Source organism: Babylonia areolata, chromosome 10 (genome assembly GCF_041734735.1).
Source record: "Babylonia areolata isolate BAREFJ2019XMU chromosome 10, ASM4173473v1, whole genome shotgun sequence".
NCBI classification, from domain to species: domain Eukaryota; kingdom Metazoa; phylum Mollusca; class Gastropoda; order Neogastropoda; family Buccinidae; genus Babylonia; species Babylonia areolata.
The window spans coordinates 44728181-44755835 of NC_134885.1; the positions used below are offsets into that span (position 1 = coordinate 44728181).

A 27655-nucleotide genomic window follows, 5' to 3' on the forward strand; every position below is an offset into this window, starting at 1 on the left:
ATCTTTAAGGTCGATTGCTACCGGTCTATACCGCTAGTGTTTCTTCTTCTCTTTGAAATCCTTCATATACCTAAGTATGCAAAAGCAGCTGCATTTTCCCATGTAGGCTTACCTGTTCTGTAACCACCTCAAGTTGATTTGAAGTGAGAATGTGCCTGTGTTCAAGATCCCTTAAATGCAAGTTTCCTGGCTATCATGCATTCCATGAGCTTTCCAGCAATGTTTTGCATGGTTAGGATCCGGTAGCCGCTTACCAGACGATGGTACTTTCCTGGTTTTGGTATGGGCTTTAAGAAGCTGTGTGTCCAGTCCCCCGGCACATGTCCAATGTGGAAACTGTTTTCATACAAATTGAAAAGTTTGCTTCTGTCTTCTTCCGGATAGCTCCTTGATGTCCGAGTAGCGAACTTTGTCTGGGCCAGGAGCCGATTCTTTCTTGCATTTCGCTATTGCTTCGTTTAGATCATCTATTGTCAAGTCATCATCAGGTCCAGTCTGCAAAAGGTTTTGGTTTAACTCCTCAACATATTTCTTTTTTTCATCTAAATTTCTTTGATCACTCTGTTGTATGAACCGTCTGAGCAAGGCCGGATCCTTTTTCTTCATTAATTTTACCTTGAGCTTGGTTCCATCAGTATCTAACCTATCTGGGGTTGTTGTTGTGCACGTTTTCCCTTCCATGCGAGGCCATAAAATTGCCAGAATTCTGTCAATGTTGTGTCATAACTGAGTGCCTCGCAAAACTGTTTCCACTTGTCATTTTTGGCCTCTTGAGCAATGACTTCAAACTGTTTTGTTTTTTCTTCCATTTTTGTTTCAATTTATTTGTCCGGAGAAGACTTTGTTCTTTCTTTTTGCCAAAGTTTGCCAGCCGCCTGTTTTGTTTTTTCTGTCCAGGCTCTCTCAGTGTCTGTTCCACCACAGGGGCTGAATGCTTTGTCCCGGTTCAGCGCCGTTCTTTTGTTTCTTCTGCGTCTCAAGTTCATTTTTCGATGATGGTTGTCTATTTGGTTTCATACTGAAATGGATTACGTGGTTTCATACAGGGTTTATCTGATAGTTTCCGACTGTAGACTGATGTGAATGCGTAAATCAGTCATAAAGTTTATAGTGAATTGGCCACGGTGTGCAACGAGAGTTTTGTGCTTTGTTGTGTTGGGAAAACAATGGAAATGTGTTTTTTTTATGTGAGTGATCCCATGATATACTATCGTGCACACTGTTGGAGGATAAACTGACGTAGCCAGTGAGGTGTGTGTAAGGGATATCTGGCTGAAAAGACCCACAAAGCGAGAAAAGTGATTGTGTGAATGCCGGAAAACCTGACCAGCTGAGCGATGCGAGTAGACTATTCCGGGATTAAGATTTTTATTTGGACGTATAATGCCATATTGTGTGAAGTTTTTGATTAGACATGTGTGAATTGATAATCATTTCTGATCCGAGTATATAAAGCCGGTGTATAATTGTATACTGTATTCTCGCGGCAATGTAAAAAACGGAGGAATGCCGAATGCGCACTGTGATTGTTCGAGTGCAGAATCGAACCAAACCTAGCTGTGAGCTAACCCTGACAACAACACCAAATTCACTTAAACGAAAGTAAATGCATTGATTTATTTCCTCAACCTGGACTGGTCAGTGCATTCCCCGGCAGTCATTATTTTTTTATGCATTGCGACGATGGAGGCTAATAATTTTATCAACAAAATACACTTTGCAGAAGCGAAACCAGAGATCAGGGGAGATAATTCAGTTCTACTGACGTATGCCAACCAAAGTTGTTTTCTTGAACAAAAAAAACTTATTCTGGGTGATACACATCACAGAAAAATATCCAATCTCAAGCGCCTGCGGACAACTCGGAACATAGGCCAGTCCTTGTTTTCCTCCCATGTGCGAATCGGCGGCTGTGAAAAACCGTATAGATAACCAAACGTTTCAGAATGTAGATCAGCTGACGGAAGACTGGAAAAAACCAAGCTAATGCTGATTACTAAATAGTGACATGGTTGCGAGCCGGGTGAAAAAGAAGAGTTGTGTGCAAAACGAGGAGGGTAAGTCATGCATGATGTGTATTGAATCGTGAGGCCTTTGTCATGTTGACGGACAACACGGTTTGGAACAGCCTTCCAGTCAGTAACAGTGACAGCAACATCTGTCGAGAGGTTCAAAGCACGGCTCTCAGGGGACTAGTAATGCTAGGCTGCGCACTCCCCCCCACCCTTGCGTTTATGTCATAAGTGGCTATAGCAACGTATTCTACAGATACAGATACAAATCTGCAACCACAGGTCTCAAACACCGACAACAAAGTATCAAGTAAGTAACTCACAGACACTACGCGGTTCCGATCACAGAAAAATGCCGTGTTCGGTTTGCATGAAATTTGAAAAAAAAAAAAAGATGCACCGGATCCGCGTATAAGCTTAGGCTTATTAACTTATGTCCTCGAGAACTAATTGATCGATCGAAAAGTCCAGAATCAGTGCCTTGTGCACAATAGGGTGTGCAGACGACACTAGGCTCGAAGTGATGGCCATGTGACAAGGTAGCGAGCCGAGTGAAAAAGAGAGAAGTGTGCAAAATAGTTCAACTCAGGAATCCGGTAGGATCAGGTCAGTTTCTCGTTTTTTGGTCAAGATACGGCATTCCTTGGGTTTTGTGGTCATTTTACTGATTTATGAAGGTAAAGTTATCAGTTACCCGTGACGACGATCTGACGTGTGGTGAAGATAAACTTGAAACGTAACTCGTGACTAACTGCCTGTGGTGGTTAACGTGGAAGATCTCCAGTATTTCTCTTTGGTTTACTGTCTTTGTCATCGTTAACTCGACCGGTCTTCCCGTTCTCCTTGTGGTAAGTCATTGCACTTTCAGAATACACCAGGTTTGATTATTGTTTTATCAGTTTTACCTTAAAAAAGTAACATTTCATACAATCGCCATACCATTCTGAAATGATCTTTTTCACAGCTTAAAAAATATTACAAGCACGAGCAGTTTCATGCAGAAGTGAAAATGTGAAAGTGAAACCAAGCCAAAGTTCAGCTTCATAGTGCATGTCTTATTCTTGTCAACTGTTATATTGCTTATTTACGGGATGTAAAATTTGAAGTGAGACATTTTCCAATGTGTTTGACTTTGAACATTGGTGTAGTAGTCTAGAATCTTTATAATATATATATATATATTCCCATTGTCTCTTTCAAAATTAAAATTTCTGCACTCCTGTGTAACACTAGTAGGCTAGTAGTTTCCACCTATGTATGTGCTGAAACTATCCATGTATTTAAATGAACAGCACATCTGATAAGACAGTACGTGTTTTCGGTAATTTCAGTTTATATTCAATTATTTATTCAATTTTTACCACAACAGTAATGTTTTTTTTGTGTTCTCCCAGTACTTTAGCAAGTTTAGGGATTCGGTTAGTCTTTGTGATACATACTCAGCAACATCACATGAAATTTGCAATTGTGCAAAGATATGTTATGAAGTATAAAGATTTCTTTTTTCTAATTTAGAGAGTTATCACTGATATCAGTGATGTCATAATGAATGATTAATATGCATTGTGAATAAGTTATAAGTTGATCTGAATCAATGACTACATTGGGAGCTCTTTGGTGATTACTATGACTTGCACAAACTTGACAAAGATTAGTTTGTACTACTAGTACTACAATGGTGTACTGATTAGGGATGTCCTTTAGTCAGCTTTGGCCATTGGTAAAATGCCAGAAATGTTCAGAAATGTGACGGATGACAAAAAAATAAAGCATGAATTTCATTGGTGTGCATGAGTTCAAAATAACTGGACATGTATCATGCAATACCATTGCCTGTAGGTGAATAAAATGTGAAGAATGGTATCTCTGTACTGTATGGGTTTCTTACTTTGTAAGTACGACTTTAATTTCCTGCTGTAAGATTCTATCTTAATTGTGTTGTACTTCATTTACTCCTGTTTTTTGCATTTTTTTAATTATTATTTTTTTTAACATTATGATTTATATATACTTGGGATCTGCATGAGCACAATGACAAATTAACAGACACTCAACAACACGCACAAAAACATACATCATGGATCATGTACATGTGTATTGACACCCATCCACAACACTAACACAACACAACACAACACAACTCAACTCAACCACATGCAGAAACCTCTCTTACAAGTACAAGGGCACATCTAATGATACACTTCCAAACTTCTTGCTATCTTTTCCTGACTCCTCTCTCTCTCTCTCTCTCTCTCTCTCTCTCTCTCTCTCTCTCTCTCTCTCTCTCTCACACACACACACTTACACACACACAGATTGAATTGTCTATGCAGGCTGGAATCTGTGGATGAAAAAAAAAAGGGTGATAAAAGTCATGTCCCCACCCTCACACTCCTCTCTACCTCCCAAATCTGCCATGCACACGCCTTTCTTTTTGCTCCCTTTTTAAAGGTTTTCTTAAACACACACTTTGATATCTTTACCTGGCTTGTGTGTTTGCAGATTAGCATGTACCTGTGGTTGTAAAGTTTTTTGGAGGGAGAACTCATAAAATTTCTGAAAATCAATACATTTTATGTCTTGTGCCAAGTTGTGGAGAGCTGTAACTCAATCTTGGGCGTATGACTATGAGTAACGGTAATGATCCTGATCATTTGGATAAAAAAACTGAGCACACATCGTCAGGAAAACAGAGTCAACCATACTTCTGCAAGAGGTGATGAAAACAGTGTTATAACTCTGTCAGCGGAACTGCCTGTTCGTTATTTGTGTGCATTTGCACTGACACATTTGTTGGTGTGTGTGCATGTGTGGGTGAACACGGGTTCGCTAAGCTTGGCCTCTTTTTGTTCTTGTTTTATTTCAATCATTTGTCATAAATGAATCTTTCACTTTGCTGTCTTTTGATGTTTTTACTTGTTTGATGTTTGTTTATTTTGCCTTATTATTGACTCACTTGTGTAAACAAAGTGAGTTTATGTTTTAACCCGGTATTTGGTTGTCTGTGTGTGTGTGTTTGTGTGTCCGTGGTAAACTTTAACATTGCCATTTTCTCTGCAAATACTTTGTCTGTTGACACCAAATTTGGCATAAAAATAGGAAAAATTCAGTTCTGTCCATTCATCTTGTTTAAAACAAAATGGGCACAAAAAAATAAAATGAAGCCAAATTATATGCAGTTAAATTTACTGTTATATTTATTTTATTTTTTATTCTCTAAGCTTGGCACTTTGATCTGATATTCTGACACAACAAGAGCAGTCATTTTTATCATTTTTTGTTCAAACAGGAACTTCTTTTGCTAAGCATGGAAGTTATATTTCTGGTGCTTGTCTTTGCTGCAGATAGTAAAAAAGGGAAATTAATCTGTAATTAATGCTAGGGGGTTAATTTGCTTCAAACTGATCTTTCTCATAAATTATTAAACATTACATTTTGAAATTATACTCAATACATAAAAAGCTTGTGTGTTTTACTCACACTGTACAGGGCTTTCACTATGTTCATTCGCCTAAGTGGTCATTTTCGGAAAATACTAAAATAATACTATGAGTGAACTTTATAGATCTATTGACTGAACCCTGAAGGTCATGGGCAAAAATCAATTGTGTACACATATTTATACATATTCACAGCACATGCTCATATTCCTCGCGAACGTGAAGGACGCCATTTTGTTTCAAGTTGTTGACCTGCCTGTTCAATCCTATATTCAATCGACAATACACGATAACATGTGATGGAAAGTTGGAGAAGGAGACCGTTAAATATTTATTTAGAGAAAGATTTGTGAACGCCTCATCACTTACTGGATTATGCCCCAAACTGCCCCGAAAATATCAACAAAATCAGTCGGGATTCACAGTTAAAAATAATAAACCATGAGAGTTAACACCCTTGATGAAACGTAAAAAATTCCAGTCTTGACTTTTCTCAAAATGAAGTCCTTTTCACTTCATATGACGTTTAGAGGTACTTGTACTTGGCTCTACATGTCATTAGTTTAACAAAATACACAATTTTCATATCAACTTTAAAACTATAAAACTAGAATGAACATAAAAGAGAAATTGAATCCACCGTGTTGTACGATTCCCAGCCAGTGTAACTAAACTTGTACATCTATCTAGATCCAGAGAAAATGGCTAAATGTTGCAGTGTGATTCCTGGGATAGTCACTTCTCCTTTACCACGGACTTAAAAAGAATTTTTAATTTGCCCTTAAAGATTTTTTGAATGCCCAAGATACACCAGAATAATATGATTTAAACAGAGTTCTTACTGCGCATACCGCAATCGATTTATCGCTCTTTGAAAAAAGCATGTTTAAATGTTAAATTTTTGAATGTCAGTTAAGGAGCCACAAAAGTGTACTGGGTAAGACAGTTTCTTCTCATCCGAACATGCAGGGTTTGAATCTGCCGTCGGGACTTTTTTTTTTTTTTTTTTTAACCCAAAGCTTTATAATAACAAATACAGAACACATTTTAAGGATTAGATTTAAAAAAAAATTTTTTTTTTAAAGTGTATCACAAGTGAGTCTTGAAGGCCTTGCCTATCTTGTTTTATGTTATTTGTGTGCTCATTGGGTTTATGCAAAAGTCAGGCATCTGGCGTCTGCTGCTTAAAAAAAAAAAAAAAAAAAAAATTATTCAAACTAATGAAAGAAAGAATTTTTATTTATTATTTAGTCTACTGTTATTTTGTGTTAAGCAGTTTACAGTGCATCTTTTATTACTGTTGGATGTTTACTTTGACCATATGAATCTGATACAGTTTTTCAATCAAGAAGATCAGTTGAGTTAATCATTTTAATTTTAATTTTTTATTTATTTGGATCCTTCAGTAATTTACTGGTTAACTGAGAAAAAAAAAGTTTTATATCTCACTGAGACTGACTGATTAACAACTGATTCAGAAAAAAAATGAAGCAAGTGAAAAAAGATAAATCTTTTTTTTTTTTTTTTTTTTTTTTTGGTTTCAAACTTTAACATTGAATTATTGTGATTGTATCTATAATTGTTGATATATTGTTTATGATTGTTTTCACTTCAGTGTGTGTTGTTTTTTGTTTTTTGTTTCAAACTTTAACATTGAATTATTGTGATTGTATCTATAATTGTTGATATATTGTTTCTGATTGTTTTCACTTCAGTGTGTGTTGTTTTTTGTTTCAAACTTTAACATTGAATTATTGTGATTGTATCTATAATTGTTGATATATTGTTTATGATTGTTTTCACTTCAGTGTGTGTTGTTTTTTGTTTTTTTGTTTCAAACTTTAACATTGAATTATTGTGATTGTATCTATAATTGTTGATATATTGTTTCTGATTGTTTTCACTTCAGTGTGTGTTGTTTTTTGTTTTTTGTTTCAAACTTTAACATTGAATTATTGTGATTGTATCTATAATTGTTGATATATTGTTTCTGATTGTTTTCACTTCAGTGTGTGTTGTTTTTTGTGTTTTCATTCCCCAGCTGCCACAGTGGATACTGTTTTTGCAGTGCTTTGTTTGTCTCTCAACACACACCATCCATCTGAATTGTCATCTTTCTTTGGGCTATTTTAGGTTTTGTAACATGCTTTCATTATCAACAAAGAAAGAAAGAAAAAAGAAAATGATTCTTTTTTTTCACATGCATCTGTTTGGTCACCTTTGAATGAAACTAAAGGGTGTATGCATGTCACAGTGTCAGTCATCACTGCATGGTCGTGGCCATGTGCATGCACAGACATACACAGTCACACACACACACACACACACACACACACACACACACTTACATACACACACACACTCTTACATACACACTTACACACACATTACATCTATTCATTTTTATTTTTTATTTTTCAGTGGTTGTGCTGTAATCTGGTGCTTCATCCCTGTACTTTCTTCTACAGACCTATCAAGATGGGACGCTACTCAGGCAAGACGTGTCGCTTGCTGTCCATGCTCTTCCTGACCTCCAGCTTCTTCCTGGTGGAGATCATTGTGGGTTATGTCACAAACTCCATTGCCCTGGTGGCCGACTCCTTCCACATGCTGTCCGATGTCATTGCTCTCATCGTCGGATTTGCATCCATACGAGTGGGTAGTAGTGTGATTGAATAGTTGAGGTTCTCGCTTTTGTATTGTTGTTTTTTAAGGTAGTGTCAGAAATTGATCACTGGTGCCAGAGTTGTTTCGGTAGTTCGAGGAATTATGCTCGGGTGCCTAAATTGTTTAGGTAGTGTGGGAAATTTTGCACATGTGTCTAAGTTGTTATGGTAGTGTGAGATATTATACACATGTATGTGCCAAGTTGTTTATATAGTGTGAGAGATTATGCACATGTGCCAAAGTTGTTAATAGTGTGAGAGATTATGCACATGTGCTGAAGTTGTTAATAGTGTGAGAGATTGTGCACATGTGCCAAAGTTGTTAATATTGTGAGAGATCATGCACATGTGCCAAAGTTGTTAATAGTGTGAGAGATTATGCACATGTGCTGAAGTTGTTAATCGTGTGAGAGATTATGCACATGTGCCAAGTTGTTTATATAGTGTGAGAGATTATGCACATGTGCTGAAGTTAATATTGTGAGAGATTATGCACATGCGCTGAAGTTGTTAATAGTGTGAGAGATTATGCACATGTGCCAAGTTGTTTATATAGTGTGAGCGATTATGCACATGTGCTGAAGTTGTTAATAGTGTGAGCGATTATGCACATGTGCTGAAGTTGTTAATAGTGAGAGAGATTATGCACATGTGCTGAAGTTGTTAATAGTGTGAGAGATCATGCACATGTGCCAAGTTGTTAATATAGTGTGACAGATTATGCACATGTGCTGAAGTTAATATTGTGAGAGATTATGCACATGTGCTGAAGTTGTTAATAGTGTGAGAGATCATGCACATGTGCCAAGTTGATATAGTGTGAGAGATCATGCACATGTGCCAAGTTGTTGATGTAGTGTGAGAGATCATGCACATGTGCCAAGTTGTTAATAGTGTGAGAGATCATGCACATGTGCCAAGTTAATTTAGTGTGAGAGATCATGCACATGTGCCAAGTTGTTAATATAGTGTGAGAGATCATGCACATGTGCCAAGTTGTTGATGTAGTGTGAGAGATGCACATGTGCCAAGTTGTTAATATAGTGTGAGAGATCATGCACATGTGCCAAGTTGTTCATATAGTGTGAGAGATCATGCACATGTGCCAAGTTGTTAGTATAGTGTGAGAGATGCACATGTGCCAAGTTGTTAATATAGTGTGAGAGATCATGCACATGTGCCAAGTTGTTGATATAGTGTGAGATGCACATGTGTCAAGTTGTTAACTCTTTCACTGCCAGGTGTTTGTGATTTTTCTATATGAAAAACAATCTTCAGCAGCAAATGTTTTTGACTTGCTCCAAGTCCATGTGTGGTTTATGTCAGAACAACACAGTGAACTAGAGACTAGTTTGTTAGATGGTGGAAGGGGAATGTAAGTATTGAAATGGAGTGAGTTAGATCTGGTATTTCTTATATTGAACGGTTTTTTTAATTTCAAATGTGTGCTACATTGGTTTTTTTTTGTCCTTGTGCAGCTTTAACTAATGCACTTTTCCATGTTTTATGGACAATTAAAACTGTATCTTGTATCTTTCCTACCTAGTACCTATTTATTTAAAATGTGTGTAAATGTTTACTGTATTACTATGTGCTGTGAAAAGCACTCTCCCATGTTTAATGGACAGTTGAAATTGTAGCTGGTATCTTTCCAGTTCATTATTGATGTGTGTCAATCATAGAATCTTTATTGTTCTTCAACTGAAAGCCACTTTTCCATGTTTTATGGACAGGACACATTTGGCTGGGTGCTGTATGTCATGTGTTGTATCCACAGATAGTCAAGTGGCCATTCAGGAAGAACACGTTTGGCTGGGTGCTGTATGTCATGTGTTGTGTCCACAGATAGTCAAGTGGCCGTCCAGGAAGAACACGTTTGGCTGGGTGCTGTATGTCATGTGTTGTGTCCACAGATAGCCAAGTGGCCGTCCAGGAAGAACACGTTTGGCTAGGTGCTGTGTGTCATGTGTTGTGTCCACAGATAGCCAAGTGGCCATCCAGGAAGAACACGTTTGGCTGGGTGCTGTATGTCATGTGTTGTGTCCACAGATAGCCAAGTGGCCGTCCAGGAAGAACACGTTTGGCTGGGTGCTGTATGTCATGTGTTGTGTCCACAGATAGCCAGGTGGCCGTCCAGGAAGAACACGTTTGGCTGGGTGCTGTATGTCATGTGTTGTGTCCACAGATAGCCAAGTGGTTGTTGAGGAAGAACACGTTTGGCTGGGTGCTGTATGTCATGTGTTGTGTCCACAGATAGCCAAGTGGCCATCCAGGAAGAACACGTTTGGCTGGGTGCGGGCGGAGATCCTGGGTGCCCTTGTGAACGCGGTGTTCCTGCTGGCGCTGTGCTTCTCCATCCTGGTGGAGTCCCTGAAGCGCCTGGTTACAGTGGAGCAGATCGAACAGCCCATACTGCTGCTGGCTGTGGGTGTGGCAGGGCTGGCTGTCAATGTCATTGGCCTCTTCCTCTTCCACAACCACGCCCATGGTGAGGGGGGAGCTTGCCCACTGTGTGTCTGTGTCTGTGTCTGTGTCTATGAAAACTGGTCTTGAACATTTTTCCTGAATTTTTGTTGTTGTTACATCATCTGTTCTTGAATGTCAGATTTAGGGGGTAGAGGGGACCTTGTATAATCAGTGAAGTATTGTTGTTTGTCTGTCTTCTCCCACCCCGTATACCCCCTTTGTACATATGATTTTTTTTCTTTTTCTTTTTTTCACTCAATGGTCTATTGAAGTCCTCATATTGTGTGTGTGCTTGTGAGTGGGTTTTTACTCTGTGTGTGTGTGTGTGTGTGTGTGTGTGTGTGTGTGTGTGTATATGTGTGTATGCATGTTCAGTATGTGCATGTATAAACATGTGCATGCATATGGTATATTTTGTGTTTTTTGTGTGATTGCTTATATATATATATACATCCAAATTTTAGTATTGTCTTGCTGTGTATAGATTTCTTCTTCTCTGTCCTTGTATGCTTTTGTATGCCAGTGTGTACTATTGTTCATTTGTATTGTTTGATGTGGGGTGTTTAGGGTCCATATGGTTGCTATATATTTGCTATATATATATATATATATATATATATATATATATATATATATATATCATGACCATCAATGGCAATGTGTGTGGTGGCAGGTCACTCGCACGGTGGGGGCTCATCGCACTCCCACGGGGGAGGGAGTCACAGCCATGGCGAGGAGGTGGAGGCCAAGGCCCTGATGGTGCCAAGGGACACGGAGAACACCATCACCGCCAGCACCACCGCCGTGGCCATTGAGCTGGCAGACAACCCTGCCGTCAAGACATGTCAGTTTCTCTTCTCTTGTCTGTCCGTCATGTCTCTGTCTGCATCTCTGTCTGTCTGTCTGTATCTGTCTGCTTGTCTGTGTCTGTCCGTCATGTCTCTACCGCTGTCTGCTTCTCTGTCTGTCTGTGTAGATCTCTGTGTATGTCTACCTGTCTGTGTCTGTCTGTCATGTCTCAGACTCTACCGCTGTCTGCTTCTCTGTCTGTATAGATTTCTGTATCTGTCTGTGTCCGTCATGTCTCACTCTACCTCTGTCTGCTTCTCTGTTTGTCTGTATCTGTCTGCCTGTCTGTGTCTGTCCATCATGTTTCTACCTCTGTCTGCTTCTCTGTCTGTATCTCTGTATCTGTGTGTGTCTGTCCATCATGTCTCTACCACTGTCTGCGTCTCTGTATCTGTCTACCTGTCTGTGTCTGTGCGTCATGTCTCTACCTCTGTCTGCTTCTCTGTCTGTATCTCTGTATCTGTCTACCTTTTCTTTTCTTTTTTTTAATTCCCTTTTTTGGCATACAGTACAATATATGTAACATGTGAATAAGAAAAGAAAGAAAAGCACATGTAATGAGGATCATATCATTATTTCAAATATTTAAGAGTAAGTTGTACATGTATTGATTTTTATGATTTTAAAGAAACAAAACAAAGGGAAGACAATCACGCCCACTCAGAGGAAGGGAAAGGGAAAGAAAGGGATATAGAGACAGAGAGAGGGAGAAAAGCCAAAGATAGAGAGGTTGTATTACAAGGTCAATTACATAATATGTTGTATGGTTTTGTAATTGTTTTTTGTACTGTTGGCTGTGTGCATATACTGTGTCACTGGGAGGCACTGAGAGCTCACTGTAAGAGGAGTCTGCACCATTAACGTTCTGTATGTTGCAATTGTTTGTTTGATTGACATGTGAGGGAAGGGATGAAAGGATAATCTTTTAAAAATGGTTTTGCATGGAACAGACTCGTCGTCCCAGATGAACATGAAGGGAGTGTTTCTGCACGTGCTGGGAGATGCCCTGGGGTCAGTGGTGGTCATCATCAGCTCCCTCATCATCTGGAAGGCCGAGGGCCAGTGGCGTTTCTATGTTGACCCCGCCATGAGGTCAGTCGCCACACGCACAGCTCTATGTGCAGGCTTTGTCCACAGCTATGCATATCTGGAACATGTCTTGGATAAATGAGAGAGCCATTTCCTGGCCTGGAAAAGTCTTGGGAAATATGTGCTTTGTGTGGGAAGGTCTGGAAAAGTCTTTGAATTAAAATATAAAAAAAAAACAACCTTGATCAGTGCAGTTCAGTAAAGAGTGTAATGCATTAAAAAAAATGATTGAAGAAACAAAAAAGTTATGAAATTGATAATCAATACTGGGATATCCACCAATCTCATGTGTGATCAGTAAAGCAGACAAATATTCCGTTTGTGGTTTGAATGGAAAGTGTTCAGTTTGGTCTGGAAAAAGTATGGAATTTAGTTTGGTAAAGCCTGTTAGAACCCTGTGTATAGATGACCTTTCCATTTTAGGATGGGACTTCAACAGCAGCAACTAGAAATACTTTATCAGAAAGCACAAACAACAGTGCGAACATAAGATACAGGAAATAGGAATGATCATAGTAAGAGTGTATCTTCTACTCACTCTTGTGTGTCATATTTTTCTATGCCTTGGTGTGTCTTTTATTTTAATTTGGAGATCAGTTTTGTGATACTGTCATTCTTGTTGCTGTATTTGTATTGGTTAATAAGGAAGAAAGCCTTTATCATCCGTAGTTTCCTGTGGACTGCCAGCACTGAGACTGGCAGATGAAACCAGTTGTGGCTGTGTACTGGGAAAGAGAGGTGCTGGAATGATGCTTCTGTAATGGTGCAGCAAAAAAAAAAAAAAAAGACAATACTTTCCATAGAGACTGTAGCCCCATCTGAAATTGTTCCATACATTGTGAGATTGAAAAGCTTGAAGTGCTGGAATTTTAAATATGAGTCCCTGTGCAAAAGCTTACAGAGAGGAGGGGGAGGAGTGGGAGTAGGTTCCAATCCATCATCAGTGTGTATTTGTACCTCTGGAGCCCTAATGCATCATTCAGCAGATGTGATCTTGTCTAGGGTGTGTGGGATCAGTGTGTTGACATTTTTGTGCAGCTTTTAACTAAAACTATGTTCTTATTTACATGTGTTTTTTGTTTGTTTGTTTTGTGTTTTTGTTATTGTTTTTGCTTTAAGTACTTTCAACATTGAAATTGTGTCCTCTGGCATGGGTGTTTTAAAGAGAAATATTAAATAGACAACTACAGAGAGACATTTGAATAAAAGAAGATCTAGAAGATGGGTATTTTGAAGGAGATTGTCAATATGAATGATTCATATGGCATGACACTGTCTCCAAGTATTTGGTTGATTATTATTGATACATTTTAATTGATAACACAGTGTCATTCTCAAGGCAAAAGTAATTTGGAAATTTGTGTTTATGTGTTTTGCTGTTCTGTTCAACATGGTTTTTTTTTCTTCTAACACTTCAAATAAAACTTACTGGAATCAGAATTATTTTGTAACTTGTAGCTTCAGGGTCTTGAAATGTATTTATTTGTATTTGTATTTCTTTTTATTACAACAGATTACTCTGTGTGAAATTCAGGCTGCTCTCCCCAGGGGGAGCGCGTCGCTAAGCTACAGTTTTATTTGTTTTTCCTATCAGAGTGGATTTTTCTACAGAATTTTGCCAGGAACAACCCTTTTGTTGCTGTGGGTTCTTTTATGTGCGCTAAGTGCATGCTGCACATGGGACCTCGGTTTATTGTCTCATCCAAATGACAGCATGACCGAATTTACAGCAATGTGGGGTTACTTCCCTTGTTTGCCAGTAGAATGAATATTGACTGAAGACTTTTTAAAAATCAGTCATTTTTATATGCCTGCACAATTTGTGGTATGCTTTGATTATTTATTTCTTCAGTTGTTTCTGTTTAAAATATTTTAGAAATGTGAGATCTTGTATTTTAAAGTGAGACCTGTGCGCAGTGTGAATAACAATTTATTTTCTTTGTTTCAGTATATTGATGGTCATCATTATTCTGTCCACTACCATTCCACTGTGTAAGTATTTTCTGCATTTCTTCTTCTTCTTCTTCTTTTTCATGGGCTGCAACTCCCATGTTCACTTGTATGTACACGAGTTGGCTTTTACGTGTATGACAGTTTTTACCCTGCCATGAAGGCAGCCATACTCCACTTTCGGGGGTGTGCATGCTGGGTATATACTTGTTTTCATAACCCACCAAACGCTGACATGGATTACAGGCTCTTTAACATGCGTATTTGATCTCTGCGTAGATATACACATGAAGGGGGTTCAGGCACTAGCAGGTCTGCACATATATTGACCTGGGAGATTGAAAAAATCTCCACCCTTTACCCACCAAGTGCTGTTACTGAGATTCGAGCCTGGAACCCTCAGATTGAAAGTCCATCGCTTTAACCACTCGGCTATTGCGCCTGTCTCTGCATTTCAAACAAGCCACGGTTTGATTATCTTAGTTTCCAATTCTGTTTTTGTTGAAAAAAATAAACTCTCAGAATTAAGTGCACTGCTTCATACGAAGCGGTATAGAATTGTTTCAATATAATTTGCTGAAGTCTGTGTTTCCAGGACTTTAATAGATTTTGCTGTATGAGTAACCTATAAAGTAAATACATGTAATGCTCCCACTGAACATTGAAAACCTGTAAAGAAAATACATGTACATTTTTTTTGTCCTTTTTCTACCAATCCATTCATTGATGGGATCAGTGTGTCTTTAGAATTATTTACTTCCGATGTAGAGCGCAAGCATAAGAAAATGTTTGCATACATGAGCTTTTGAGAGAAAAAAAAATCTCATGGTGTCTCATTTCTGTTGAATGCATCTTTTTTCTGTTGAACCCTTGTTTCAATTCATTTGCAAATTTTGGTTTAATTTTATTGATGATGCATTTATAGATAAAAGGTCTACTTTGTCCATAGAGCAGATGAAGTGTGTAAAAACAAAATTAAAAAAAAGAAGAAAAAAACTGTCATCTGTGTCCAACAAAACTAATTTACTGGTTTCTTTATTGCAGTGAAACAGACCTCGCTGATTCTGCTTCAAACGACGCCCAACTTTCTGGATCAGGACAGCCTGAAATTGAAACTGCAAAAGGTGGGCATTCTCCTGTTGGCTTTTTTTGTTGTTGTTGTTGTTTTGTTTGATGTGTGTGTGTGTGTGTGTGTTGAGAGGGATGATGAGAGACAAGGGAATTTAGGATAATGGTGCATGTGAGTGTGTGTGTATGTGAGTGCGTGTGTGGATGTGTTGCGTTGAGATGATTTGATAACATACATTAGAGCTTCATTAGATGGTTTCAACACAGATTTTAACTTACCAGTAACTTACTTTGACCTTATTCACATTTTATTTCAGTGTTTGGACATGTCAAACAGTAAATATCTTAACCTGTGTGTAGACAAGAATCCAGTTTTGAGTCTTAAGATAACTGGTTAGTGTGCGTGTGTATGGACAATCAGCCAGTCTTGAGACGGTGTGTGTGTGTGTGTGTGTGTGTGTGTGTGTGTGTGTGTAGACAATCAACCAGTCTTGAGACAGTGTGTGTGTGTGTATAGACAATCAGCCAGTCTTGAGACGTGTGTGTGTATGTTTGTGTGTAGACAGTCAACCAGTCTTGAAAAAGGGCTCTGTGTGTGTGTGTATGTGTGTGTGTGTGTATTTGTATAAACAATCAACCAGTCTTGAAACAGTGTGTGTGTATAGACAATCGACCAGTCTTGAGACTGTATGATGTGTGTGTATAGACAATCGACCAGTCTTGAAATGGTGTGTGTGTGTGTGTGTGTGTGTGTGTGTGTGTGTGTGTATAGACTATCAACCAGTCTTGAGACTGTGTGTGTGTGTGTGTGTGTGCGCGCGCGTGTAGACAATCAGCCAGTCTTGTGACAGTGTGTGGTTGTGGGTGTGTTTGTAGACAATCAGCCAGTCTTGAGACAGTGTGTGTGCGGGTGTACAATCAAGTTATCAACAAGTCTTGAGACGCTGTGTGTGTGTGTGTGTCTGTGTATTGGCAATATTATAAACAAGTCAAGACGCTGTGTGTGTGTGTGTATTGGCAATATTATAAACAAGTCAAGACGCTGTGTGTGTCTGTGTATTGGCAATAAACAAGTCAAGACGCTGTGTGTGTCTGTGTATTGGCAATAAACAAGTCAAGACGCTGTGTGTGTGTGTATTGGCAATAAACAAGTCAAGACGCTGTGTGTGTCTGTGTATTGGCAATAAACAAGTCAAGACGCTCTGTGTGTGTATTGGCAATAAACAAGTCTTGAGATGCTGTGTGTGTGTCTGTGTATTGGCAATAAACAAGTCAAGACGCTGTGTGTGTCTGTGTATTGGCAATAAACAAGTCTTGAGATGCTGTGTGTGTGTCTGTGTATTGGCAATAAACAAGTCAAGACGCTGTGTGTGTCTGTGTATTGGCAATAAACAAGTCAAGACGCTGTGTGTGTGTGTATTGGCAATAAACAAGTCAAGACGCTGTGTGTGTCTGTGTATTGGCACTAAACAAGTCAAGACGCTGTGTGTGTGTCTGTGTATTGGCAATAAACAAGTCTTGAGATGCTGTGTGTGTGTGTGTATTGGCACTAAACAAGTCAAGACGCTGTGTGTGTGTCTGTGTATTGGCAATAAACAAGTCTTGAGATGCTGTGTGTGTCTGTGTATTGGCAATAAACAAGTCAAGACGCTGTGTGTGTGTCTGTGTATTGGCACTAAACAAGTCAAGACGCTGTGTGTGTGTCTGTGTATTGGCAATAAACAAGTCTTGAGATGCTGTGTGTGTCTGTGTATTGGCAATAAACAAGTCAAGACGCTGTGTGTGTCTGTGTATTGGCAATAAACAAGTCTTGAGATGCTGTGTGTGTCTGTGTATTGGCAATAAACAAGTCAAGGCGCTGTGTGTGTGTCTGTGTATTGGCAATAAACAAGTCTTGAGATGCTGTGTGTGTGTCTGTGTATTGGCAATAAACAAGTCAAGACGCTGTGTGTGTGTCTGTGTATTGGCAATAAACAAGTCTTGAGATGCTGTGTGTGTGTCTGTGTATTGGCAATAAACAAGTCAAGACGCTGTGTGTGTCTGTGTATTGGCAATAAACAAGTCTTGAGATGCTGTGTGTGTGTCTGTGTATTGGCAATAAACAAGTCAAGACGCTGTGTGTGTGTCTGTGTATTGGCAATAAACAAGTCTTGAGACGCTGTGTGTGTGTCTGTGTATTGGCAATAAACAAGTCAAGACGCTGTGTGTGTCTGTGTATTGGCAATAAACAAGTCTTGAGATGCTGTGTGTGTGTCTGTGTATTGGCAATAAACAAGTCAAGACGCTGTGTGTGTCTGTGTATTGGCAATAAACAAGTCTTGAGGCGCTGTGTGTGTGTCTGTGTATTGGTACTAAACAAGTCAAGACGCTGTGTGTGTCTGTGTATTGGTACTAAACAAGTCAAGACGCTGTGTGTGTGTATTGGCACTAAACAAGTCAAGACGCTGTGTGTGTGTATTGGCACTAAACAAGTCAAGACGCTGTGTGTGTGTATTGGCACTAAACAAGTCAAGACGCTGTGTGTGTGTATTGGCACTAAACAAGTCAAGACGCTCTGTGTGTGTATTGGCACTAAACAAGACAAGATGCTGTGTGTGTGTGTGTGTATTGGCACTAAACAAGTCAAGACGCTGTGTGTGTGTGTGTGTATTGGCATTAAACAAGTCAAGACGCTGTGTGTGTGTGTGTATTGGCAATAAACAAGTCAAGACGCTGTGTGTGTGTCTGTGTGTGTGTGTCAGGTGGACGGGGTGCTGGGGGTGCACGAGTTCCATGTGTGGCAGCTGACAGGGAACCGCATCGTGCTGTCGGCACACATCCTGTGCAACAACCTGCAGGAGTACATGGACATCGCTGCCAAGGTCAAAGACCTCTTCCACAGGGAGGGCATCCACTCCACCACGGTGCAGCCAGAGTTCATTGAGGTTTGTGGCCCATTGTGCTGCTTTCAGTGCTTCTCTCTCTCTGCCCCTGTCTTTCTTTCTCTCTCTCCCTCTCTTTCTCTCCACTGTGAAATTCCTCTTCTCACATGCCCCTTTTTTTCTCCGTTTAAAAAAAAATCTTTATTATTAGATAGTTTTTTGACAATTTGTAATCACAGTTTGTAATATAAATAAAATATATATGTATATAGAGAGATAAAGAGATATAGATACATTATGTATAAACATGTGCACTTGTATTTGTGTTCACATTTCCAAAGGTCCTGTGTGCAGTATGCACTAAGCTCACACAAAAGAATCCACAGCAATGAAAGGATTGTCCCTGGCAAAATTCTGTAGACAGTCCATTTTGTTAGGAAAACGAGTACCCTTGCAGGCAGGAAGAAGAAAGGGTAGCACTTTCAATGTAGCAGCACGCTCTCCTGGAGAAGAGCAACCCAAATTTCACACAGAGAAATCTGGTGTTACAAAATAGTAATACTATACTATACGATACAATACAATATGATACGATATGACACAATACGATACGATACGATACTATACTATACAATACGTACTTCATATACACACCATAGATTTGTAAAGATTCCTAATATGCCAAGAAATACCTGTTAATATGGTGAAGTATAGTTGGCATTCTTCTCTTAGACTGGGGGAAAAATCCATTGATTTTGTGACCCCTAGCTTTTAGTGTTTGTTCAGTCGTAGTATATTGTAATCCCCTGGCATAAAAGTAGAGGTACGTGAGTGAAATACTCAGCTCACATTCCATTCCATGTGTGTGTGTGACTGAAGTCTGTGTGAATGATACAGGAAATGAATTATGAGTGTCTGAAACCAGCTCTTTGTCAGGCTTTACCCAGGTAGACAGCCTGTTGTGCAAAGGACTGTGTTTGTAAAGCACTTCAGAGCTTGCTTTCTTGGTCTCTGACCAAAGAAAGGTGCTATATAAGTATCCATGTTATTCAGTCAGTCAGGTGCTATATAAGTATCCATGTTATTCAGTCAGTCAGGTGATATATAAGTATCCATGTTATTCAGTCAGTCAGGTGCTATATAAATATCCATGTTATTCAGTCAGTCAGGTGCTACATAAATATCCATGTTATTCAGTCAGTCAGATGCTACATAAGTATCCCACACGTGTTCAGCGCTTGACGTTTAGTTCATCCGAGGAGAGAACTTGACCCTGCATTCAACTCAGGAGGGAAAGGCGCTGCCTAAAAATAACACGCTACCGCTGGAAGGGTTAGAGCTTTAACTTGGAAGAACTGAGAGCACAAAACGCTATGAGTTCTCTTTCACGTTGCGCCTCCAGCCGTTATCAGCTGTTGGGAGGGAGAAAGACCAGTGTGCTGTTCCGCGCGATGGCAGCGGCCACAGGGAGAAAACAACACCTCTTCGTTAACTTTTGATAACACATTGCTTGTCATCGCAATCGCTTAATGAACAGTATGGTTTGAAAGAGCACAGTTTTAGCTTTAAAACGATAGGAAACTCAAATGTGAACATCCGATTATTTTTCTTAGGATAACTGTTTGAAAAAAGCAGGTATGCTTACCACCAGTTTGTTAACATGCATTTTGACACATTTTTAACACACTGAATCTAATCTCACAAAATTCGCTCAGCACAGACAATACATTCCATGCACAGCATTACACATCAGCATGCCTCTCACTAACCTGTGTTGATGGCTGGAAATTCTGAAGGAAGCTGTGGCGTGTTAAAGATCACAACTGTTTTGCAGCTTGTACAAGTACTCCACAGGCACACTGATTCAGTCATTCACGCACATTGAAGAAAAGAGAGAGAAGGAAACAGAACGAAAGAAAGGAAGGGATGAAGGAGAGAAAGAGAGAGAAGGAAACAGCACGAAAGAGAGGAAGGGATGAAGGAGTGAAAGAGAGGGAAGGAAACAGCACGAAAGAAAGGAAGGGATGAAGGAGAGAAAGAGAGGGAAGGAAACAGCACGAAAGAGAGGAAGGGATGAAGGAGAGAAAGAGAGGGAAGGAAACAGCACGAAAGAAAGGAAGGGATGAAGGAGAGAAAGAGAGGGAAGGAAACAGCACGAAAGAAAGACAGAAAAGAAAACAGAATGAAAGAAAGGAATGGAAGAAAGAAATGTGAGAGAACAGAATGTGAAGGAAAACCAAACTCACGGTACTTCTGCTATGAAAAAAAAACACACCACCGCCAGTCACAATTGTCAGCACAGTTCTGTCAAGTAAATACTGCTATCTTAAAAAATATTTTCCAGCCAAGGAAAGTACTACCACCAACAAAAAGAGAAGTGTCCGCTCTTTCCAACAGTGCAAACATTAATGCCACAGAAGTAGGAGTATGCTCACCAGCCCGCTCAAAAGAGGCGCGCAAATTGCCACGCTTTAATAGAAGACAAAGAAGGGTCAGTGACAGGTTAGCAGGCACAGCAGCTGACCTACTTATCAGTGTCTGGCACGATCAGGCCTGTCAGGGGGATCTCGCAGTCGGCTAAGTGTGTGGTTCTGCTTATAGCCTAGACAGCAGTGATCCATGTTATTCAGTCAGTCAGGTGCTATATAAGTATCCATGTTATTCAGTCAGTCAGATGATATATAAGTATCCATGTTATTCAGTCAGTCAGATGATATATAAGTATCCATGTTATTCAGTCAGTCAGGTGCTACATAAGTATCCATGTTATTCAGTCAGTAAGGTGCTACATAAGTATCCATGTTATTCAGTCAGTCAGGTGCTATATAAGTATCCATGTTATTCAGTCAGTCAGGTGCTATATAAGTATCCATGTTATTCAGTCAGTCAGGTGATATATAAGTATCCATGTTATTCAGTCAGTCAGGTGTTACATAAGTATCCATGTTATTCAGTCAGTCAGGTGCTATATAAGTATCCATGTTATTCAGTCAGTCAGGTGCTATATAAGTATCCATATCAATCAAATATTGAATCAGGCAAGTGCTGTAAGTATCTGTATCAGTCAGTTGGGCACTATATACTATTGATATCAATCAGTCAGTCAAGTGCTATCTAGTATCTATATAAATCAGTAAATCAGGTGTTATGTAGGTAAATGAGGTGCGATATAGTATCGATATAAATCAATGAATCAGGTGTTATGTAAGTGTCCATATAAAACAATCACGTGTTACATAAGTATCTATGTAATTCAATCAGGTGTTACGTAAGTATCCATGTAATCAATAATCAGTCAGGTGCTATGTAACAATCCATGTTATCAGTCATTGGGTATGCTGTCACTCAGATCACCCGAGAGCCCACCCTGGAGTGCAAGTTGCCGTGCATCGACCGGAACAGGGACTGCATCCAGGACACGTGCTGTGGAGCCACGCCCAAGGCCCAGGCCAAGAACAAGCCGCGCAAGGACCGCAAGAACACCCCGGTCCTCACCCAGGCAGAGTCTCCACTGGCAGAACCATCCTCCAACAGCACCTGCTGCCAGCAGTCTGCCTCATCTGAGCTTGAGGTGCGCAATCGGTGTTCTGGTGAGGAGGACGAGATCCAACTGACAGAGGCCACAGCAGCAAGCAATATGGTTTAGGGTGTGCAGGTAATAGTTGAAGAATCATGGACCAACATGGTTTTAGGGTGTGTTGGTGATAGTTGAAGAATCATGGACCAACATGGTTTTAGGGTGTGTAGGTGATAGTTGAAGAATCATGGACCAACATGGTTTAGGGTGTGTTTAGGGTGTGCAGGTTGAGAATCATGGACCAACATGGTTTAGGGTGTGCAGGTGATGGTTGAAGATTCATGGACCAACATGGTTTAGGGTGTGCAGGTGATGGTTGAAGATTCATGGACAGGTTTCTGTTGACCAGAGAAGCCTGGTGTGTGTGTGGCGTTGGCGTGATCCATTTTGTAGACGTTATATTTTGGATGTACTTGTTTTTACAGACCTTTTTGTTTTGTTTTTTGTAATGACTGGAGGAATGGTATGTTAGATTTTTTTTTTATGAGAATGGGTTTGTGGTAGTGGTAATTTACCTTTCCTTTTCTTCTTCTTGGATGTATTTTTATTACGCTGAGATATGAGTTTGTTGTGTTATTGTTTGGGTTTTTGTGGGTTTTTTTTTAATAGTTGTTTTGGGAGGGGGTGGGGGGGTTGACAAGAAAAGATCAGTTACTTATTTGTGTTTTAACAGGGAAGGGCTGAATGATGAAGAATCACACTCTTACTAATGAGAACACAAAGCTGATTGTGCGGGCTGCGTTGTCCAGTGGTGAAAGAAGTATGTGCCTGTGTGTGAGAAAAAGAAGTGATTTTTTAACCTTCCATGATCAGTCCTAGAGTTTTTCACTGTTCCATCATGCCTTGAGACTGGTCAGGTAGCTGTGTGAATGGTCTGTCTTGTGCTAGAGCTGTACAGCCACCTTGGAGAACTGGAAAAATGTTCAACAATGCTAAATTTGTATACATGTGTGTATATATACTTGCTATTGAGTGTGCGTGTGTGTGTGGTATTAGTATAGATCCAAGAGATGTGCACATGTAGAGAGAATGAAGAGACTCCCAGACCAGGGTGTGTGTGTGTGTGACATGTGCAGATAGCATGCCACTGGAACAGGACTGGTCATTTCCAATGCTGTGGACAACTTGACATTGTATGCTTTTTGTCCTTACTTCCTCTGCATGTATGTGATCAAGGGAGGTGTTGGTGGTAGTTGTGTGTGTGCTGAGTGAGTTGAAAACTGTTATTTTTCTTGTGCCTGTGTGATATTAGCCAGGAAGCCAGTGGTCTCTCCCTCCTTTCCTGTAGAGCTAGAAGGTGTGTTGATTTGTTGTACACCTGAACATATAATTTATAACTAAAAGTCAGCCAAAGATTTCTTACCTTGCTGCATTGTAAGAACATCTCGTTTGCATTTCTGGAGACTTTTTATTCAGCAGACATGGTGTAGCATGTATGGGTCAGTCCACACACTTTGACACTTCCTTGAAACTGAAAGTGAGATTACTGATGTGAGATGTTTTACATTATTTCCATACTGTAAGAGAAGACAGTGTATCACCTTTTTTTTTCTTTAACAAACAATAGCACTTTTTTCATCAATACCTAAAACGAAAAAGGAAAATGTAATGAGGTGTTAACAATGAAATTTCCTGGTTGAATTGATTTAGATTATTTTTCTGGTTGAATCAAATGTCAATTAAACATGTATGTATGTAAGCCTGTGTGTGTCATTGTGATGGGAGCATTGTCCAACAGAGATGTAATGTGGACACAAAAAGTGCTGAAAGAAAAGTTCTACATCAGGGATAATTATGTTTAAGTGATAATGTGTTGCGGTTAGTTGTTGTGCAACATGTACATATATGTGTGTATGTGGAACAGAAACCAGTTCAGGGATGGTTTTTGTTAAGTCAGTGGTGTGTTGACTATGGGATCCAGACCTGCCTGTCTGGGTACACGCTTGAAGGGAACCGAAGTGCAGAGTGTGAACAGTGAGCTGAGGTCATTCCATTACCTATGATCGCTTAATTTTGATATGCAAATCACTGAATCCATGATTTGTGTGTGTGTGTGTGGATGCAGTGCTTTCTTCCATGATGAAATGTCAGGGGTTCTGATAGCATAGCAGACATTTGTGCTTTTTGTGAGGCGACGGACTGGGAGGAGTGGTTTGGATGTGGTCATGAGCAGGGCTCATAATAAAATGTTCTTCTTTTTGATTTGTCAGCATTTTTTACTTTGAGCTGTGGTGTAGATGACATCTGATGCCTGATCAAGGGCCGCAGACCTGTCTTCTCTGGAATAGACTGTCCAGGCCAGACCCAGTAGTGTGGCCACTTATCTGAAAGGTCTGGAGAACAGGAATCTGCTCACTTGCAAGTCTGAACACTTTATTGTATTATATTGTATTAGTCTTTGTCACAACATATATCTCTCTGTGAAATTCAGACTTCTCTCTGCAATGATCTCTGCGTCACTACAGTGAACCTCAGTGCCCCCCTTTTGTTTTTGTCTTCTTTTTCTGCCTGCAAGTCTGTCTGTTATCCAATCAAAGTGGTGTCTTCTTTTTCTGCCTGCAAGTCTGTCTGTTATCCAATCAAAGTGGTGTCTTCTTTTTCTGCCTGCAAGTGTGTCTGTTTTCCAATCAAATTGGTGTCTTCTTTTTCTGCCTGCAAGTGTGTCTGTTTTCCAATCAAAGTGGATTTGTCTACATAATTTTGCCAATGGCAACAGCCTTTATGTTACCATGGTGATTTTTTTTACGTGGATATGTGCATGCTTCAGACAGGACCTCGATGTATCATCTCATCCTAATGACTAGTGTCCAGACCACCCACTCAAGGTCTAGTGGAGGGAGACAAAATAGTGGTGAATGTGGCATTTGATCCCATGCGCACGGATTCCTTCACTTCCTTGGTGTACATGTTACCAGTAGGCCACCACTCCACTAACTGCTGACATGCCACACTGAACATGTGTCTGTTGTCAGCATGTACAGGAGGATAAGATGAGATCAGATATTACCATTGTATGGAAACTCACAGTGTGTGAGAAATTTGTCTTTTGGATCGAATCAACGTAACATTGAACGTAAGAAGGGAGTTACAAAAGACATTTGGTGTTGAACTGTGATTACTCCTATTATTAATTAATACTAACAGGTGACACAGATACTGCACTTTGAATTGTATGCTTATGTCCATTGATGAAATTAAGGTGTAAAATTTGTATATATGATGTATGAGTGAGTGTTTGAGAGTAGGTGGTTGGGGGTGATGCAGGGGTATATGGACACATAAAAAGAACAACAACAAAATGTTACAGGTTTCTGCAACAGCTGAAGAAAATCTCTGTGAAGATGACTGAACGTCCTGAGTTTCATCGTGTGCAGTGTATGGATGACTGAACGTTCTGAGTTTCATCATGTGCAGTGAATGGATGACTGAACGTCCTGAGTTTCATCATGTGCAGTGTATGGATGATTGAACGTCCTGAGTTTCATCATGTGCAGTGTATGGATGACTGAACGTCCTGAGTTTCATCGTGTGCAGTGAATGGATGACTGAACGTCCTGAGTTTCATCATGTGCAGTGTATGGATGACTGAACGTCCTGAGTTTCATCATGTGCAGTGTATGGATGACTGAACGTCCTGAGTTTCATCATGTGCAGTGTATGGATGACTGAACGTCCTGAGTTTCATCATGTGCAGTGTATGGATGACTGAACGTCCTGAGTTTCATCATGTGCAGTGTATGGATGACTGAACGTCCTGAGTTTCATCATGTGCAGTGAATGGATGACTGAATGTCCTGAGTTTCATCATGTGCAGTGAATGGATAGAATAGAATAAAATAGAATAGAATAGAATATGTCTTTATAAGCAAGTGTACTGGGGTCACAAGGAATATTAGGGGGGATAGTACATAACAAGGTACGAACATAAATAAAAAATCATACACAAAAATAGATACAGTAAAAATTAGGATAGATACAAGTGCATATCAGTATAAAAACTTGTGCATACTCACACATGCACACACACACACACAATCTCTGTCGCTGTCTCTGTCTCTCTCTCACACACACATTCAAACAGAAGCTGCATATTACATGTGGATGGGGCTGATTACTAGATCTTCAGGTAGATGGTTGTTGATTGCACAATTGTATTTATCATGCTAGATTTGTTTGAGAGACAGGGCATTGACTGCTTTGGGGAAAAAGCTATTGGCGAAGTGATTGGTTTTCGTCCTCATACTTCTGTACCGTCGACCAGAGGAGAGCATCTCAAATATCCCAAAAGCTGGATGTGATTCGTCCTGGCTGATTGATTTTGCTTTTTTGAGTAGCCGCTTATAATATATGTCTTCTAGAGAAGGTAGATCAGCCCCGGTAGTCTTGGTGGCAGTTTTTACGATTCTGTTAAGGGCTGCAACTTCTGTCTTGGAAATGTTTCCATACCAAACAGTAATAGCAAAGGTTAGCACACTTTCAGTGACTACTTGGTAGAAATCAACCATGATTTCTTTTTTAATTCCAAACTTTTTGAGGCGCCGAAGTTCAGTCTATAAGCCGCAACTTTTTACCCCAGCTTCAACCTCTGCGGCTTATGGCTTATTTGAGAATTTTAATGATCCCGGGAGTGTCACGTTCTTGTCTATTCTTAGCTGCCCCTCAACTCACCAAAATCATGATTTCTGTCCATGAATTTTTGGATGAGCTTCAGGATAGTGTGCTAACTGTTCATGTTTTATAAATCAAATCCCCACATATTAAAGCCTTCAGATCAGCATTCAGTTCTACTCTGCTCAAGCGCACATCCTCATTATACCGAAAACACGACGTGATGCCAATGATGCAGCCTTCAAATTGAAGGCGATCGACCTAGCAGATGATAGTGCAAGCGGTGAACCAGCAGTGACCTCCACTTTGCGTTCATGAAGTGAAAGCGAGGCTGAAAACAGTGGCAAGATGGCGGAGGAAGCTGTGCTGGTTCTCTTCAACTCGGACACTGAAGACGGAGATTTCAGTGGATTCAGTGAGCAGGATGACGTTGAATAAATGTGATTATCCCTAAATTATGGATCTTATTTTCAATGTGTTTATTTTTAAAATTTTTTTGTGGCACTAGCAGTATTTTCGCTTGCATTTCTTTGTGTTGTTCCGGCTTGTGTTTATTTCATAACCTACAGTATTGACAGCTTTTCTGTAGTATCAGTATGTGTTCTGGTACCGGAAATAAGTGCGGCTTGTAAGCCAGTGCGGCTTATGTCTGTTTGAAGTTCAATTTTTTTTCCAAAATTTAGTGGGTACGGCTTATATACCAGTGCGCTCAATAGACCGAACCTTACGGTACAGGTGCTGTTGTGCTTTCTTAACAATTTTTTCTGTATTTTTCTACCATTTCAAATCGTTGGAAATGATCAGTCTGACAAATTTAAAGTCGCTGATGATCTCTACTTCCTTGTCTTTAATGACCAGTGGTAAGGGGTCAGATCTGGTCTTCCTGAGATCTAAAATCAATTCTTTGGTTTTTGATACGTTGAATTCTAAGTTTTGATCACACCAGCTGACAAGTTCCAGTACTTCTTCCCTTTATTTTGATTCATCACTGTTCGTAATCAGCCCTTCTAGAGTAGTATCGTTGGCAAACTTGACCATGGTGTTACATTCATTTTGAGCTGCACAGTCA

The 27655-nt window shown here is 39.7% G+C and overlaps 1 protein-coding gene across 4 annotated transcripts; it reads left to right on the forward strand.

Moving 5' to 3' along the window:
* Nucleotides 1–1875: 1875 nt before the first annotated feature.
* LOC143287038 (proton-coupled zinc antiporter SLC30A1-like) lies at nucleotides 1876–26384 on the forward strand. 4 transcript variants are annotated; one of them, XM_076595052.1, is made up of 9 exons: nucleotides 1876–2057; nucleotides 7921–8107; nucleotides 10372–10606; nucleotides 11258–11428; nucleotides 12384–12525; nucleotides 14471–14514; nucleotides 15517–15596; nucleotides 18282–18464; nucleotides 21751–26384. In XM_076595052.1, the coding sequence occupies exons 2-9, from the start codon at nucleotides 7931–7933 to the stop codon at nucleotides 22045–22047; spliced, it is 1329 nt and encodes a 442-aa protein (XP_076451167.1). In that variant the 5' UTR covers nucleotides 1876–2057; nucleotides 7921–7930; the 3' UTR covers nucleotides 22048–26384. The 4 variants fall into 4 exon arrangements, with proteins under 4 accessions (XP_076451167.1, XP_076451168.1, XP_076451169.1 ...); XM_076595053.1 differs by lacking the exon at nucleotides 1876–2057 and adding an exon at nucleotides 2064–2322; XM_076595054.1 differs by lacking the exon at nucleotides 1876–2057 and adding an exon at nucleotides 2361–2618.
* Nucleotides 26385–27655: the final 1271 nt, after the last annotated feature.